The 20,001-nt window shown below is 41.6% G+C and overlaps 1 protein-coding gene across 2 annotated transcripts in view; it reads right to left on the reverse strand.

Annotated features, from left to right (window-relative positions):
- The window catches only part of PRKCH (protein kinase C, eta), a 235,325-nt gene that overhangs the window by 152,023 nt on the left and 63,301 nt on the right, over nucleotides 1-20,001 (reverse strand). For both annotated transcript variants that reach the window (XM_010847648.1, XM_010847649.1), the window contains exon 2: nucleotides 6,789-6,852. In XM_010847648.1, coding sequence (XP_010845950.1) covers nucleotides 6,789-6,852 — 64 coding nt within the window. The remainder of the gene's footprint in view (nucleotides 1-6,788; nucleotides 6,853-20,001) is intronic.

Below are 20,001 nucleotides of genomic sequence, written 5' to 3' on the forward strand. Positions count from 1 at the left end.
TCTCCCACCTCTGGAATATTCTGAAGTATACCTCAGAAATCATTTTATCAGTAAACATTTCAGTAGATATTGGTCATAGACCCTCTATTTTAAGCTACCAAAATACCACAATCACAGCTAAATAAGGTTAATAATTCCTTATTATTATGATGTATACAGTCATACATTTTCCCAGTTGTATCCTGGGAGTTAGTTTTGCAATTCTTGCTTGGTATGTTTCACATGTTGAAGGTGGTTAATATGTTTTTCATTTGTTATTTTGGTTTTCTCTCCTTTTTTCTTTTTTTCTTCCAATTTGTAATCTTTTGCTATTTTTGGTTTTCCCTTCTCTTTTCTTTTTCTCTTCCAATTTTTAGTCAAAAAAAGCAAGTCTCTTGTCTTGTCAAATGTTTCCACATTTTGAATTTTGCTGATTGTACCTCATGGTGTCATTTTAAATGTGTCCCTATCCCCCTATTTCCTCCACAGTGGTGGTTAGATGTGGAAGCCTGACCAGATCTGGGCTTGATTTTTTGGCAAGACTACTTCACAAATGGGATGGTGTACTCCCATGAGGAAACACACGTCATCTGGTTCTCACTCTGTGGGCCAATCATTGAAGTATGAGATACCCTGAATTCAAGCAAACTTCACTTACATAAACTACATTATCTTCAAATCTTACACTGTATTTCTTAATAGCATTACAGTGCTGCAACATCTTTTTTGATTTGCTGAGGGGATATCACTATTTTAACAATTTCTTTTGTTGCCTTCCAATTATAAAAGTGATGAGTTTAGTTCAATGCATTTTCATCAATACTTCAAACCTTCTTTTTTTTTTTTTTTTGGCCACTCCGCTCTTCCAGGTAAGAACTAGTCCAGCATAGTGCCATCAAACAGAGCCATAGTCACAGCATCAGAAGGCTGCATTAAAAGTCCAGGTTTCTTTCATCACTTTAATAAAATTTCAGCTTGATTAGGTGGCTGATCCAGGGGTTAGCTCCAGAAAGGTTTAGCCAGAGTGAAATAAAGAATGACATGAGACAGTCCTTTCAAAACAATAAGTCAGTTCAACTGTGTCTTGGCAGCAGTGCTGAGGGGAATTCTATATCTGATCAAGAGTGATAACACCTTTCTTAATATGAACAATGGTGATGGGTTTTTGATCCAGTTGACAATGTTATGCCTTCAGCTCTGTGACAGATTTCCATGAAGAGTTTTTCTTGCTCCATCTCAGTTTAATGTTGGGTTCTGAAGCAGGCTCATCCTCTCATCTCAGCATTAAACATAAATCTATACATAGCACACTTTATGATCAAATTGTGAAGCTACTGCTGTTAACACCAATTTATGCATATTTTTTTTCCTAAAAGTCTTTTATGTTCTGTCCTTTCTCCAAACTTCATCAGCAAACATTTTGATGTCAATTTGGAAGATGTTCTACCATCTGGCAAAACAGTCCCTAACATGCAGTAAGCACTCAAATATTATTGAATAAGTAATAAATATACTAACAAAATGAGTGTTCATTAAGTAAACCTTCAACAGAGTTTGGGTAAGTTTGACAAATTATAATCTGTGAGCCAGATTCTTAATTATTGGTGTTCCACAGAGTTCTGCTCTTAGTCAAACTTGGTTTTCTAAATTTTCTCAGTGGGTCCTAGTCTCCAGACTGGCTCCCACTGGCAGCCAGAGCTATATCTCATGCCTAGATCCCTTAACAAACTCTAGACTCTTATTGCTACTAAGCATCTCCTCTTGGGTTTCCCACAAGTATCTCAAACTCCACCTGCTCAAAGCTGAATTCACCACTTTCTATTGATATGTTTCTAGTCTGGTGAATGACTGCACAACATCCTCTGAGCATCACCAGAGTCTCATCCTTCTTCATCCCTGACACCCCATGAATTGCCAATTCCTGCTGGTTTCAAGACCTACATATTTCTCATAGCTGTCCCCCACTCTCCATTTATCCCCACAGATTCCAACTTAACTCCAGTTCTAGTAATCTCTCTCTTAGAAAACTTTAATTGTATCTTACTGGCTATCTATACCCGTCTCCTCTTATGACCCTAATAGCCCCTGCTGCCAGCCCCATGTACCTATGACTACCAAGTAAGATTTTCCCATTCCTTAAAACCCTTCACTGGCACCCCATCATGTCTACAAGCCTAGAAGCAGTGTAACCATGCAGTTTATCCTCTAACCTCATGGGATCCTCATGAGACTGCAAGATGATGCTGTGAGTGGTTTACACTGGTACCGCAGACAAACTCCGACTGTCCTGGGCAAACCTGTGCATGCCTGCAGGCTCAGTTGCTTGTCTGTGTTTGACTCTTTTCCATCCCATGGACTGTAGCCCTCCAGGCTCCTCTATCCATGGGATTTCCCAGGCAAGAATACTGGAGTGGGTTGCCATTTCCTTCTCCAGGGGATCTTCCCAATTGAGGGTTTGAACCCACTTCTCCTGCATTGGCAGGCAGATTCTTTACCACTGAGCCATGTGCATGAGGCCCTCCTCCCAAGTCTCTGCCACATTTCTGGTCACACTCCCTCTCACTCAGCACCCCTCTCACTATGTTCAGTCTATGGAACTCTTCACTGTTCTCTCACCCCTATGCCTGTGAACACGCTGTCTGCCCCTCTTGAACTTTCTCCTCCGCCAGCAATATCTCTATTGATTGTTCCACCATGCTCCTCCCCAGTGGAGCTTCCTCTAAAATCTCCTGGCTGATCTGATCACATGTTCCTGCCAGCCAGCACCATGCCTTGGACTTATTCCTGTGCTGGGCCCTGGGCCCCCGCACCGTACACATAGGCTGCATCTGCCCACAGCAGACGAGCTCATTCCAGTGTCTGTATCTTGTTCATCTTTACATCCCCAGCATCTGTGATGAGATCACAGGTCTGTACCCGGCAGGCATCGCTCATGTGATTTCTCATGTCATGTCTTATTTTTAATAAAAACTCTTTTGCCTTAGCTGCAAATTCAGCACAATTATCAAAAGATGAGAAGATGAGAGAGGGTGAAATAAGGACTAGTCAGCAGCTTGTAATGCCAGTCTGGTATATCTCAGACCATACCTCCATTTAAGCAATTGCTTTTTAAAGGAGAGCCTTGGGATTACAGCATCTCGGTTAATGGCAGAACCCGTAGAGCAGGCCATGAAAGGGAAACAGGCATAGTGATAAGCCAATATCACATTAGAAACTGTCCAATAAATTCTTGAGGCTTCTAGTATAAAAGAAAATCAGTGTCGAAATAAAATACACCTGCTGAGTATACATGGGTGCCACGCAGGGGTGGGGAGAATGACAGGAATCTTGCTGCCATGACAACAGGAACATGGAGATGTGCCTTCATAGAACACTCTACACCTTCCTACACACTCTATCATCTGACCTTCAAAATAACCCTGTGAGATAGATCAGATGTACATTGAGGCTCAACCAAGATTTCTTTCTTTTTTAACTTCACTTTCAGAGTATAGTTGATTTACAATGTTGTGTTAGTTTCTGCTGCACAGCAAAGTGATTCAGTTATACATGTATCTATTCTTTTTTCAGGTTCTTTTCATATACAGGTTATTACAGAATATTGAGTAGAGTGCCCTATGCTATAGGTCCTTGTTACCTATTTTGAATATAGTAGTGTGTATATGTTAATCCCAACCTCCTAATTTATCCTCCCCACACCTTTGCTTTCCCCTTTGGTAACTATGAATTTATATTCTGAATCTGTGATTCTGTTTCTGTTTTGTAAATCAGGTCATTTGTAGCATTTTTCAGATTTCACATATAAATGATATCATATGATATTTGTCTTTCTCTGCCTGACTTACTTCACTTAGTGTGACAATCTCTAGGCCCATCCATGTTGCTGCAAATGGCATCATTTCATTCTTTCATCAACCAACATTTCTTGAGTCTTGACAATCCCTCTGGGATCCCAGGCCAATGCCCCCTTCAGAGCTTGAGCCACACCAGGCAAGCCTGACCTCACCCTGCTTCTTTATGTAAAGCCCTCCAGCACCCCAGGTGGGAACTAGAGCTCCAAATGTTCTACCTGGTAGCCAGAGATGATCTAGGGTGGCTGGCAGGAGAGAGGCCAAACCAGGGACATTCTCACAGAGCCAGGTCCATGTGCTGCCACAGCTGAGGCAGGAGCGTGGGGGCTGGGGAGCTCCAATCCTTCCTTGCGTAACACGCACAGAGACACCCGTCACATTCTCTGCATCTGACAAGGAAGCTGTGCCCTAAGGCGGCAGCAACGTGCCAGCTCAAGTTGAGCCCCAGCCTAGGAGCTAAACTGACAAGATAAGGCTCCCACAGACAGGGAGATCAGCTCTGAGCTTCTAAAATACAGCCCACACAGTGATGCTACAGATCCTGAAACTTGAACATTAAAAATCTCCTTCTCATGGGTAAAACAGCCCTTTTAACACCATTTAAAAATAAAAAGCACACCTAAGAGGGGTAGAATGCTAAGATATCGATCACTATCACTGTGGTATGAATTAGCCCATGAATTCCCTGTCTTCCTTATTAGCAAGAGTTCCTGGAGAGAGGAGATCACTGAGCATCTTTCTGGAGTAAGAGACATTTGAAGACAGAGAACAGGAAGGACTAACTTAAAGGGTCGGTGGAATTACCCAAGATGAACTTGGCCTGCCTGGCTATTTTACCCAGGGTCACCTCTGAAAGGAATATTATTGCAATGGCCTAGTAAGAACTCACCCTGAGTAACACTTGACATTCCTTTATCACTATAACTAATAAATTAATACTATGAGAATATTGAGGACTATTCCAGCACCATTGTTCTCATGTTTCTAGTGTACAATTAAGGAAGATAGAAATGTAATAAAATTTATTCTTAGAGAGCCAACATAACTCTAAAAAGAGATGTCATGTAACAACAACAGCACCATCAGACCTGGTCTAATCCACATGGCCTTACTCCTCTGGCCCCTTGCAACTTACTGCAGCATATTCAGGTAGTTCAGCATATTCAGAATCCTAGCCACTCCTCATTCATGCCCGACACTCCCTGCTGGGTTTGTCTAAACCATGGTTGTACCCACCTTCCATGTGCTGTAAGAATGTTCTATCAGCAGTGTTGTGTAATATTACATTATATTTTATTTGACTGAGTTATGAGCAGATTCATTTTTTCTAGCGAATCCTGTTTGTTCAAAATGCCAAGCAAAACCAAAAGACTTGTGAGCAGGCAGAAGATGCCTAAACTATAATTTGGACAGTTTTTTCATGTTCAAGTAACCCAAGTTTCTGTTAATTTCAATATCAGAGCAAAAAGATAAGATGCAACAATTGATACAAGTTGAAAAATATTAACCTTAAGATAATTTGCCCATATGAAGGAGAAGGGTTGAATGGGATAACAGAAAATCATTTCTCAAAGGTGTCACCAATTTGCAAAATGCCAACACCAAACAGACAAACCATAAAGCCACACCTCTACAGAACTTTGCAAGGATTTTAGTAATGGTAGAATAGCTTGCAAAGGACTCACCCTGCCAACAAAAACAATATTTAGAGATATATTCTAAAACAATTAATTGGAAACACTGGAAAGCCACTAGAAAAGGGACAGAAATTACAAGGAATTTTATATGCAAATTAATACCACAAGTTATCATTCCATAGCCACCAGCATGTCCAAAATTAAAGAGAATTACCACATCAAATGTTGGTGAGGACATGGAGTAATTAGAACTCTCACACGTTGCTGGTGGGAATATAAGAATACAACCACTTTGGAAAATCACGTGAGTTTCTTATAAAGTTAAACATGTATCTACTGTGTTATTCAGCAATTCCATTGCTAAGCATTTACCCAAGAGGAATCAAGGTGTAATTTACAGACAAGAATATTGATGGAAGCATTCTTCATAATAACCCCAAACAGGGAAAACTCCAAAATGTCCATCAGGACAAGAATGAGCAAACAAAATTGTGCTACATTTATAGAATGGAATATTCAGCAATAAAAAAGAGTAGAATACTAATATACACAATGACATGAATAGATCTCACAGAAATTACGCTGAGCAAAATAAAGCAGACACAGGAGAGAACATGTTATATGGTTCCATTTATATGAACTTCCAGAATAGACAAGACAAAACTACAGTGAAAAAACAAAACAAAATATTGCATTTACTATCTCTGGCAGCAGGGGATTAACTAGGAAAGGACACAGGGAACTTTCAGAAGGATGGAAATGTTATGTCTTAGATTGGAGTGCTAGTTACATGGTTGTACGCATTTTTAAAATAAAATTCTTCACTTCTGATCTATTCAATTCACTGTATATAAACTTTACCTCAATTAAAAATAAAGGAAAGAGGGAGGTGAGGGTAGTGTCAGGGGAAGAGGAAAAGAATCACTCGAAGGACAGGATGAAATAAAGATTATAAGAAAGAGAATATGATCTTTCAATTTTTAATACATTAAGAGGCAAACTAAAGGTTTGGCCCAAAGCCAAAAATTTAAGTACAATTTAATAGACATGAACCAAAAGAGGCAAGAACTTCTTGAACTAAGAAGATGATGAATTAAAAAACAAAACAGAAGATTGCCAGAATTAGCAAATATATTTGCTCTGGCAACCAAAACCAATAGACCATTAGGCAATAAAATACCAACCAGCCTAATTTAAACAGTTAATTTTTTAAAGTATCTTTTATAAAATATTCTTTTTATAATTTCTATGATAGAAATTCCTATTGAGTATAAACTCAATAGTACACAAATACCAGAAACCATTCCAAATTCATTCTTACCTTCAGTGAAACTCCCTGTTAGGGTTATTACGACAAACACTTTCCCTTCTGGCTCCAGATCCACCTAGAAAGAGAGGGAAAAATATGTTATATTCTAATTTTGAAGTATTGTTTTGGTGGATCTCAAAAAATTCTTTACAGAGGCCTCAAGGCGCAAATCACAGCCACAGATCAGATCTAAGTCTTTCACTGAACAGTAGATGGGCAAGAAACAAGTAACAGTGAAAGAAGTTGTGAAGGATGAAAACCAGATCTGAATGAAACTATCCTTGCAATGTTTCCCCTCTCTTGAAATTTTTCCTCTTCCATTGTGGCTCTTTGAGATATTGATAAGCATTCATACACAAGGTCACCGTTTCTGAAACATCCCTAACTGATGTACAGCGTTTGTAAGAACAATATTTTGCTAAACCACAAGGCAAGTATATAAAGTAGAGAAATAATGGCAACACAAAAGGCTATGAACCCATGTGGTATGGTCAGCTGCACACCTATAGTTTGGGGAAGTGAAGAGCTTGACTTAAAGAGTGCTGTCCCTGTCTATACCATTTCCACCTGAGTGCAATTCATCTTCAGGAAGCACCAGGAGAGGCAGGACATGTGCTGTGCATTCCCTACTCTCAACTGTTCACAGGAACATCAAGGTTCCTTTCTGTTCTCACCTATGAGCTGAGAAAACAAGATGGACATCCTGCCAATGAGGCAGCTGGACGTCTTCTCACTAGATCCCATCCTCTGAAAACATGCCCGTCTCTGACCACATGGGCCCAGGTAGGCAGGCTCTGCCCTCTTCATGCCAACTTTGAACTACCCATGAACACCTCTAAGCCATGGATTCTGATACATAAATTTACAATATTTTAATTGTAATTAAATAAATAAATTTACAATTGTCCTTAAATGTTTGTTGGCCAAGCCCAAATGAACTTCTTGGCTAACCCAATAAAGACCTCATCAAGTTTAGCCCATGACTTCAGTTCTGCCTCTGACCTGAAGACAGAAAGGTCTGGAGAAGTTGAGTATAGACATGGATGGTATTTTGAGTAGAATATTAAATTTAAATGAGCTGAAAATCATATGGTACAGTGTTCAAACTAGACCAGAACGTGGACTCCAGTCTGATCGGCACAGTGGCTCTGGGCAAGGTCTTAACCATCCCCTGTTTCACTGCTCACATCTCCAAGTCCATGATATCATTACTCAGCATTTCTGACATTGCTCCCATGAGACAACCTCAAAGAACTTTGACAGTACTATTTACTGCTTGTACTATGCCAACAGGTGACCCATACTGAATGGAAAAAAATGCATTGACCATACACTAGCTCACTGCCACCTGTCTTTAAACACTACACCCTGTTTTTACTTGTACAAAAGTAGTGTTTGGTACTGACTCAGAAAGCTTCATCTACATAAGAGCTGATTCTTATAAACTCTGCCTTTCTCTGCCTTCAGTCTACTACTATCAACGTGGTTACCGCACTGTAACTCACCCCAGTGTTCAAACCAGCTTCTTGCATCACGACTACGGCTAACTTAACAATACCCCCTTAACTACCTTAACACCACTTGTGAACCCTTATAGAACAGCTCTGAAAATAGAACTCTCTGGAGAGATGACTAAACAGGATGTCAGTCTCTAATTGTCTCCACTCTCTGCCTTGACTTGTTTCAAATCAAAAATATTTTTAAAAGCCACTCCCTCATCTTCAATATAAAATCCTGTCAGAGCCACACACATGCACACACTGACCTCACATCATCAACTGCTGCTGGCACAGAAGGAGCTGCTGCCAGCCCCAGACAGACAGACTGCCAGGCCACCTCTGTGACCCAACACGTGAACTCCCTCCAACACTGCCTGATGGCCTACAAAGAAGGTCCCTCCACCACACGGGTCAGGAGCTGCTCTGACAGAAAGCAGGAGACTCCAGCAAAGAGAACCAGGTGCTCTCACAGTGTAACAGGTTTGATCCTCAATTTTGACCCAAGCCACCATTGTGGTGGAAAAGCCAGACTCAAATACCATCTATAAACCGAGTTCATCTAAGACCTCTGACCTTAGAACAAGATTTTACCAACTGCAGGGGAGAGGCGGGGATGTTTTGGGAGAATGGCATTGAAACATGTATAATATCATATAAGAAATGAATCGTCAGTCCAGGTTTGATGCAGGATACAGGATGCTTGGGGCTGGTGCACTGGGATGACCCAGAGGGATGGTACAGGGAGGGAGGTGGGAGGGGGGTTCAGGATGGGGAGCACGTGTACACCCGTGGTGGATTCATGTTGATGTATGGCAAAACCAATACAATATTGTAAAGTAATTAGCCTCCAATTAAAATAAATAAATTTAAATTAAAAAATAATAATAAATGAGACATGAAATCATGTGATGAGTTTCATACAACAGAGATTTTTAAATGGAACATAAAACATGAACAAGCCAAATATGAAGGAAAAGTACTATGTCATGAAAATTGTTTGCAGTTCTGTATGCATAATAAGGGCATACTGGGCTTTACGGTAAAAATGTATTCCTTACCGTGTTACAGAGAAACAGTTTGACACTGTGGCCTTAAAGGTTAACTGCTCCATCTACACAGTGCAATGGCTTGGCATCTATTCATGGGGGCTGTTCAAACACTTTCAGTGACAGCCAACTGATACCACTGCAGCTGACCTCTTTCATTCCTGTCCCCCAGGGTAATCGTTCTCTGTAACCAATAGCTTCCATGGGTGGAAATGCAGTGGCCAATAGCTCCCATTCACCAACCCTAGTTTTGGGCCCTATAGCTGTAGCACATATTTTAGCTCTAGGTAGAATATCCATGCCAGCTTCTGGCAACAGCCCTTCAGCTTTGAGAACCACCCTGCCCTCACATTAGTCCATGGCTCAGCTGCAATTCTATCCCTGCTTCAGAGTGGACATGAGAACCAAGTTTGCCAAGCAGAGCACTGAATTCCCTCAGTCACGATGACCGGCCTGAAACCGACATATGCCCTATATCACCATCTGAGTACTTGCTACTCCCTACCCTTAGTCACTGGTGCAGCTTTGGGCAACAAAATGCAAATAGGTTCAATCAGGAATCCTGGATCTATAGGGAGCGATACAATCTCACTCCAGCTGAACTTCAATCTGGAAGGACAGAAACGGGAATGTCTGGCACCATTTTGTGACATTGGGCTGCAGAATGAAGCCAATAAAGAAGAGAGAGCTGAGAAAGAAACAGACCAGGTCTTGATGTCATTAAAAGCCTCAGATCAAGCGCTGCTTGATTCTTCTGGACTTCTCAGTTATTTGAGCCCCTACATTCTTTTTCCTTTAGCCAGTTTGAGTAAGGTTTTTTGTTTGTTTGTTTTGTTTTAATCACTTGCACCCAAAAAGGCTTATCCAAATTGGCAGCCTAAGAGAATAAGTCATATTTTTAATAAAGTCAATGACCACCTCCCCTGTACACCATCTAACACCCATGCCATCCCCTACAATCTGTTTCCCTGTCTCTTCCCAGCACTGAAACAGCTCCTGTAACCCATGTGCGCACCTGATGGTCAGATCCAAAAATGCGTCTGTCTTTCCCTCGGCTGACTTCTCTGCAGTATCTGATGCTCTGGACAGCTTCCTCTTTCAGGAATCTCTCTATAAACCCTGCTGCTCCTAAGTCCTCTTTTCCTCCCATTGGAATATTCAGATTCATGATTTCAAAACCCACCTGAGAATCTTTTGGAGTAAGAGAAAACACAAACACATCAGAACCTCCAAAAGGGTATGGTCACTTACCTAAGTCTCAAGCACAGACTTTACTTCCAAACCTATCTACGCACCTTTTCTGAAAGTCTCCATCTCTACGTCTCATGAGACAAGTCCCTTTAATTCAACATGTCCAGAGTAAAAGTCTTATCTTGTACCCACTAACTGACTCCCCCCATTGCTGATTCCACATTTTCCCAGCAGCCCACACTCCTCACCATGTGCATGTAATCCTACCACATAACTCCAAGTCCACTTTCTGAGAATCTTCTCGGCCCACCCACCCCTTCTTCTTCATCCTCCCCCTCTGCCTCACCTAGCCTCTTGCAGAAGCGGCCTCCTAGCTGGTTTCTGTCTCCAGACTCATTGTGCTCCAGTTGTTACCACTGACATTTCAAAAGTGAACATCTGACTTTCTAACTTAAAATCCTTCTATGCATCCTCTCCCTTCTATGATAACAGCCAAACTCCTCAGCAGGGCACACAGCCCTGCATGCTGTGTCCTCACCATCCCAAACACGTACCACCCATATCTCAGCCTCTTTCAATTATCTGTAGACTCTGCAGGGAGGCATGTTATTTCATTTATAAGCTGAGAGATCAGCAAAATGGATTCTGGGTCAGACAGCATAATGGAGAATGTGGTCAAAATGGTAGAAAATACCCATTACCTGTCTGAAGCTTATTGCCTAGTGATTTGGGGCATGCGGCCTTTTTATCTAGAAAATCCTTCCCTTTGTGAACTGTCAAACTCCTACTGGTCCATCGAGAGTCAACTCAAAACTCACTTTTTACAGGAAGACCTTCTGAGACCACTTTTGTTTTAGTTATTTATTTTTATTATTACTTTTTAAAGATGGTTTTATTACTTTGCCAGGCAAAGAGGGGCGCATCAGGCTTTTTTTATAAGGGAGGGAGTGTGATTTATTTATGGCTGTGCTGAGTCTTCTTTGCTGCTCACAGGCTTCTCATTGAGGTAGCTTTTCATTACAGAGCGTGGGCTCTAGAGCACGTAGGCTCAGTAGCTGTGGCGCGAAGGCTTAGCTGCTCTGTGGCATGTGGGATCTTCCCGGACCAGGGATAGAACCTGCGTTCCCTGCATTGTAAGGCAGATTCTTAACCACTAGACCACCACAGAAGTCTCAAGACCTCTTTTAGACAAGTGGCCAACTCCACACCATTACAGAGACCATTGTTGGAACCCACTTATTGTTATAGTCATTATGCTCTGGTCACTTAGGACACTGCCTTGCACATAAGAGGACTGAAATGGTTTTGTGAGTGAGTAAATTAACAAACCAACAGGGATATTCCAAATAGTTTCACACAGGACATGGTTTTCTCCTCCTTTACCATTCTGATAAGTTTCCTCCAGATAAGCTCCAATTTCTCCACACCGCCATGAAAGAGTGAACATCAGCCCACAGGTGCAACCAAACCTTAACAGTCTAAAGCAAGGTTATCACAAACCTTGATGTCAACACTGACAGTGCCCTTTAGTGATGCAGCTGCAGACGTCACGAACACTTTAGAGAAGATCCAGTGACCCAACCTGAGTTTGTCACCCACTAAAACCTTTGCATCTCCTCTACCTGCTGTAAGGCTCTGCTTCCCACATCCTAAACAGTGATTAGGCCCCAAATCCTAAGCTTTGTATTTTTCTACAGAATTTCAGCTCACTTCTATGGGTCCCAAGGCTCACTGAATCCCAAATCCAGTCATTCAGTCACTCGGCTCGTCAGCTTCATGGCCTTCCAAATCAGGGCCTGGGTTACCTTGTCATCATCTATGGCACTTACAGAATGTCCACTATAACAGGGCTGAGGTCAAAGTGCCCAGGAGGTCCCACTTACAAAGTCAGACCTTGAGCATTCTTTCTGTAACAGTCATTCAGGGAGAAGAGAATAAACTAAGCCCTCTTGCCTATAGACCACTTCTATTAGTGAGGAGGGCAACTCCCGAGTCCTTATTGAAATTCAGAAAGCAATGGCCTTCAAAATATGGCATTCTTACGAACCCATATAGGATGTTCCTATATGCAATACTGAACTTCAACTCACACACTGTAGCTTATACAAAGATTAACTCAAAATGGATTACAGACCTAAATATATAGCCTAAAACTTTAATACTTCAAGAAAAATACATCAGAGAAAATCTTTGGGACCTTGGGTTAGGCAAATATTTCTTAGATATAAGACCAAAGTGCAACCCATTAAAAAACAAAATGATAAACTGGACTTCATTTAAATGAAAATGTCTGCTCTTCAAAAGATACTTTCAAGAGAATGAAAGACAAGCTACAGATCAGGAGAAAATATATGTAACTTTTTTCTCATAAAATAAAGAGCTCACTTAACTCTGTTTTAAAACAAACAAAAAAAAACACTCAATTTTTTAAAAATGAGCTTCATCACTTAATTTCACCAAAGAAGACATATATAAAGATGGCAAATAGGTACATAAAGACAAGATCAACATAATTAGTCATTAGAGAAATGCAAATTAAAACCAAAATGCAAAAACAATGCCTACCTATTAGGAGGTTTAACATTAAAAAGTCTGAAGATACTAAATGAAAGAATGTGGAACAACTGGCATTCTCATATGCTGTTAATAGGATTGTAAAATGGTACCATCACTTTGGAAACAGTTTGATATTTTCTTAAAAGGTACACATACATTTCCCATTTGATCCAGTCACTTGACTTGTATTTAGGGAAGAATAATGCAAGCATATGTTCACAGATATGTATGCAAATGTTCACAAGGGCTTTTTAAAAAATACAATATAGCCATACAATGGAATGTGTATTAGTCGCTCAGTTGTGTCTGACTCTTTGCAACCCCATGGATTACAGCCAGGTTCCTCTGTCCATGGAATTCTGTAGGCAAGAATACTGGAGTGGGTAGCCATTCTCTTCTCCAGGGGATCCTCCCGACCCAGGAATCGAACCTGGGTCTCCAGCATTGCATGCAGATTCTCTTAGTAGCCCCCTAGGAAGCCCTAGTATTCAAGAATAAAAAGAATAATCTATTGATGTATGTAGCAAAAAGTAAGAATAGTAAATAAAAGAAGCAAACACAAAAGAGAATATTCTGCCTAGAAAAAGCAAGACAACATACAGTTTTACATGGCTATAAACATATAGCTTCTATATTGGCAGAAAACATATCTGTGGTTGCCTGGGGATGGGTAAGAGAAATAGGACAAGTGGTAGAAAGGGATTAAAAAGGGGCAGGAGAGCATCAAGGCTATTAAATGGAGAAAGAATACTCTTTTTAACAAATGGTGCTGTGACAACTGTATTCCACGTGCAAAAGAATAAAAGCAAACCCCTACCTCACACCATATGTAAATATGAAATCAAAATGGATCACAGACCTAAAACTAAGAGTTATAGCTATAAAACTCTTAGAAGAAAACAGGAATAAATTGTCCTGACTTTGGGTTAGGCAATGGTTTTTTAGGTATGACAGCAAAATTACAAGTGACAAGAAAATGATAGATTGGACTGCACCAAAATTTAAAACATCTATGGTATAAAAACAAACGAAACAAGTGCCTACATCTCACTGCCCAAATGCTCTTCCCAAAGTGCCACTCTCATCAACTTTCCTCCATCCAAGCCTCCAGAGGCTTCCCAGTGCCTCCAGAAGAAAACTCATTCCGCTTCACCTGGCTTTCCAGGGCACCGTGAGCTCCCTTCTGTATCCCCACTAATTAACCCAAACCTCTTCTTCAAATTTCCATTATTTAAACCTGCTCTGCTAGTCAGGTCTGTCTCCTCACTGTGGTATAGCCACACCTGTGCTTGTGCTGCTGTCTCTGCTTAGAAAGCCATTCTCTCTTCATCTATCCACTTATCCCAACCTTGGCTGGATGACTTCTAGGGTCAGGATCATTGCCAGGTGCTCAGGATTTCCCAGAGAAGTTCCCTGGGGCTGAGGGTGAAAGGAGCAGCTGAGTGTACCTGGCAAAGATGATTCAGCTACAGAAGTTGAAGGAAGAAACTTTTGCCAGGAAGATCCTGACATGCGCATCGATCCCTCCAGTCTCAAAATTCCTTTCTCGATTATTATCTTAGTATTTACCAAAGCCCTTGAACAATTAGATAAAATTTCACAGACTTACATCTCATCACTTGCAGTTATGTCTGTAAGTTCCATTCCCAAGGGAGCTGACAATTTTGTTTTTTTTTAATTCTCCAAAGGACCTAGCAGAGTTCCTTGAACCAAGTAAGCACTCAACAAATAGCTGCTGATTTGGTCTAGTGAGCCAAATTGGGAGGTCATCTGACCATCTCAATTTCATCACCTATAAAATAGGAATGACAGTATTTTGCCCTACAATAAATACTCTGTGACAGTACTTCATAAAATATAAAAGCACTTCAAGATGGCCCCAAGGCAAACCAGTAGCATATGGACTACACAGGCCCACTGCTTAGGGATCATATTCGGATTGCTGGACGTGCCACCATACTGCCAGACCCTCTCTCCCCTCCCCCACCACACATCTTGAGCCAGTGTTTCTTTTGGCATCATTTTGCAGAAGTTGAGCAAATCACCTACATCCCGAATCTGGTCTTCTTGCCCATGAAACAAGATAATTGTATAACAACCTTTCACGCTGTAATGTTCCATGATTCTAAACAGGCTTGGATAAAAGCCTGCACACAGGACTCAACGGAAACACTCATTTAATTAACTGCTAATAATTTACAACCATTTCCCTTCACAGAAGGCATTAGAATTGATCACAGGCAGGAAACTTCTGGCTACTTGATATTCATCTGAGCATGGGATAAGCAAAAGGCTGTAGCATATTAAAAGAAAAAAAAAAAAAAACACCAACCCTTTATTGGGCAGAGGTAGAAGGTTCACCTAAACTCTGTGGTGAGTTGACATCTTCAGCCAGACATCTGTGATACACCTAGATTCTTGGCTAGGTAAGTCCTTTCTATAACTTTTCTAGGTCTTACTCTAGGGATAAATAACCAAAGAACCTCAAAACATGATAAAGCATTTCACAATTCTCTTCCGGCTACAACCATCAGACTTAAAAATGAGAGCTCAAATTCTTGGAAAGAAAAAAATTCTTTACAGAATTGTATGAATAATCAATAAGGAGGCATGCAGCTGTGTTTGTTAGCAACAGAAATAGCAGTTACTGTGTCATGAACTCACCAGTGTGCAGGGGCCCTGCCAGGTACCTGACCTACACTATTTCTCAGCTTCCCCTTACCCTCCCAAGAGGTAAGTAATTCCACCGCCAGTGTACAGACAGGAAAATGGAGGCTCAGTGAGGTTATGGAATTGTCCAGGGTCACCCAGAGTGATGGCCAAGCCAAGATCCAAACTCAGGGAGGCTCCCGCCCCAGCTCCACACCAGCCTCCCTGGAGGCCGCTGTGCCTGCCTCTGCCTGTGGGTTGCCGCAGGTTTGCCTGATGCCTTCTGTTCACTGAACCAGCCTGTCTGGGCTTCGCGGCATGTTAGGTCAATCACATCACCCATCTCCCTGGGAACTCGGGCTGGACTTGTGCCCTCAGCACCCGAGGGCACTCCCTGCCAAATGCCAAGCTTCAATGTTCCAGCCTCCCTTCTTTGCTGCCAAGGCCAGTGGGAGTGGCACAGCCTGATGGTGTCGCCTGATGGCTCTTCACAGGGGCACGTGGCAGGAGCCATGAAGTGTGGCTAGTCTGTGCTGGGGCCGGCAAAATGCAGCGGGTGGCTCAGGTCCCATTAGTCAGCTGCCTGGAGGACCTGAGTCAGGGTCATGTGCTGCACACATTGCCTTGTCGTGGGAAGGAGTTTAAAGGAAAAGGGGGTAAAAAAGGCAAATCCTATGTCCCTGCTGACTTTCTAGTTTCACAATCAGACAAGGTTTGCAAGTTAAAAGCACATTAAAAAGCAAGCACCACAGATTAAAAATGAGAATGGATACAAGTATATGCATGGCTGAGTCCTTTTGCCGTTCACCTGAAACCATCACAACATGGTTAATCAGCTATATTCCAATACAAAATGTGCTTGGTGTTTAAAAAAAAAAAAAGAAATGGCATCATGGGTTGATCCACCTGTCCAACTACAAAAAAAAAAAAAGATGAGACGATAAGGTGAAACTTATCAAATCTGACTATAGTTTAAAGTGAAGGAAAATACCATCATTTGTCAGTGACTAAGTCCTCATCTTGCTAAGCCTGGACCCTCTGTATAGTTGAAGAGGATAGTAGGGAAAGAGCCCTTGGCTGTGACCACAGCTCCCGTGGCAGATCATCTGGCTTCCACACCTAGACACTAAAGGTGGACTAAGCTTTAAGCCCTTTTCATATCTGAGATTCTACAATTCCAAGCCAGAAACAGGTTTTGAACTCCATGGAGGAAGTAAAGACAACACAAGAGTCTGTCTCTCAAATGTATGTTTAAGCTTCATGATAATTCTTAATTACCAGTGTTGAGCCCCATCGCCAGCTCAACACACCCAATCACTATAAATTTAAAATTATTTCAATTCAGAGCCCATTACCCCTATGTCCTAGTGTAAAATGTGTATCTCCTGGCAAAACTGGAACTCTTTTGCATTAAAATTAGTTTTCCAAAGTCTCTCTGCTCAAAATGAAAAATCAGGAAAAAAATAATCCAGACTGGATCTCTCTTAGGACTAAAGCATTTTTAATGAGCTAAGGATAGAAATGGTCTCCTGTATAAGTGCTATGTGTGTGTGTCTCAATCTTTGACTCCAATGTCCAAGGAATTGAAAATGTCAATTAGATGATGGATGCCTTAAGGCTCTTCAAAACACTCCACTACAATTCCTCCCTCTTCACCTCCTAGGGCGTTCAATTCTGTGCGGGGAGGGCTACCTAACACCTCCTTTATGAATAAGGATGGCGGCTCTGAAAGGATCTGCCCAGCCAAGGAGATCCAGAGCTGCTGCTACTCCAGATGGACAGAAAAGGCTGGGCCGAGCTCTTCTGAGTCAAATGCCCACACTTGAAACCAGCAGAGGACTCTCAGAACAGCACCCTCCAGAACCAAGAAGGCACTTTCTTTCTCCTCCAATAAGGTATCTGCCCCAGCAAGAACCTCATGCCAGACCAGACCCTAAACTGAGAGAGGAACCACAGTAATTGTGCTCCCTACATCAAAGAACACCTCAAAAGTACACATTGGACATGATCTCCACCCCTCTCTTTTCTGTTTTGTAGACCCCTCTAGAAAGCTAATACATGCTATCCTTGCCAGGATGAGATAGTAAGTGAAGGGGACAGGTGGCCTTTGCATGTAGCCAGAGGTGAGAAATGCCATCCATGCCCCCCTTCCTGCTCAGAGGCCTCCACAACCCCAAGGGGTGACCTGGGGTGAGCTGTCAGTCCCACAGTGAGCCTCCTCCTGAGGCCACTCTCCCACAAGAACTGAGAAATATTACGAGATGGAGATTCCAAGTTTTTGCCACAGAAGATCTCAGTTTTTTTTTAAGAAAAGGACATAAATAAAATCAGAACTATTCTACTTTATAATGGAGGAAGAAAGCCAAGCCAAAGCAAGAAGTCAAAACTACATATTTAGCACACTTAAGCATTCAGGACGTTTTATAGACCTGTGTACTTAATTTCTCACCACTCAGGCTCTTGGTCACCTTTAGATGACTGTGAATCTGAAGAAACATTAGAAAATGCAAGCCCAAGGTCTCTCCCAAGGGTTATACTGTGACACTTTGACTCCCTTTGGTCTTCCAGAGGGAAGGAGAGAGGAATGCTGTAAAGAGGTGACATATGTGCCCTACCTAGATACACAGGTAGCAATTTTCCAGATGGGCTAGGGAAGGAGAGCCAGGAAGTATGTGCAAATGCACGGCGACTATTAGGGTTGCACACGGAGGAATGCAGACTGTAAATGAGATGGGTCAGAAACAAGGCTGGAGAGGAAGAGCTATCTGTGGCTTCCTGGCACCCTGGAAAGTTCACCCTTATTCCAAGGGAACGGGGAGCCACTAAGGGCCATCTGCATGTTTCTGCATGTTTCAGGATTATACAAACATGACAAAGCCCTACTGGTATTGGGTAATATGGGGAGAGAGGCTGGTGGTGGGAATGCATAGTTGAAGGCTATTCCAGTGGTCTTAGCAAAGGATGCAGGTGACCTGAGCTAAGCCAGCAACAGAGGGGCTGCAGGAGTGGAGCAGAAAAGGAAAGATAGGGGAGGGAGCAACAGCTAGACTCTGTAATCAGAGGTGGAGTCAAACGTGAAAGAAAAGTGGGCACAGAGAGAGTCTATGAGGCCAATGACAATCATGGTGCCATTAAATAAGATGGTCTCTAAAGAGATGAGCTGATCTAGAGGAAGGAGAGTTCAACGTATGACCATTACCATGTCGACTGAGCACCTACTGGGCACCCTGGTGGTTGTTCAGAAGCTAAGTCATGTCCAACTTTTGGCCACCCTTAACAGCTTCTTAAAGTTTAGATGGAGAAGTAGGAATACCACACAGATAGAAAATACAACCCAGCACACTCTCAATGGAACAGGTAAGGACAACATCAAAAGCACTACTGAGCTCAAGAAAAGGAGCTATCAGAGACTTCCCAGGTGTTAAGACTTCATCCTCCAGTGCAGGGGTTGTGGGTTTGATCCTTGGTCAGGGAGCTAAGAACCCACATGCCTCACAGTCGAAAAATCAAAACATAAACCAAACAACATTGCAGCAAATTTAATAAAGACTTTAAAAATGGCCCACATCAAAAAAAGAGTCTTTAAAAAAAAAGGAGCAATCAGATGACATGATATTATACAGAGAAAATCCTAGACACCATCAGAAAATTACCAGAGCTCATCAATGAATTTGGTAAAGTGGCAAAATACAAAATCAATATATAGAAGTCTATTTCATTTCTGTACACTAGCAATAAAATATCAGAATGAGAACTTAAGGAAACAATACCATTTACCATCACGACAAAAAGAATAAAATATCTAGCAATAAACCTACATAAGGAAGCAAAACTATAAGATACTGATGAAAGTAACTGAAGACAAAACAAATGGATGAAAAGAGAGCAATATTGTTAAAATGACCATATTATCCAAGACAATCTACAGATTCAATGCAATGCCTATCAATGGTATTTTTCACAGAGCTATAACAAAAGCTTTAAAATTTGTATGGAAACATTACAGGCCCCAAATGGCCAAAACAATCTTACAAGAGAATAATAAATCCAGAGGAATCATACTGCTTGACTTCACACTATGCTCTAAAGCTACAGTCATCAAATCAGGATGGTACTGGCACAAAACAAGACACATAGATCAATTAAACAGGATAAAACACCCGGAAGTAAATCCATGCACTTATGGTCAGTAATTAATGACAAAGGCAAGAAAGAATACACAATGAAGAAAAGACAGTCTCTTCAAATGATGATGGGAAAACTGGACAGCTACATGTAGCAGAA

The sequence above is a fragment of the Bison bison genome, unplaced genomic scaffold, assembly GCF_000754665.1.
Source record: "Bison bison bison isolate TAMUID 2011002044 unplaced genomic scaffold, Bison_UMD1.0 scf7180017864254, whole genome shotgun sequence".
Classification (NCBI taxonomy): domain Eukaryota; kingdom Metazoa; phylum Chordata; class Mammalia; order Artiodactyla; family Bovidae; genus Bison; species Bison bison.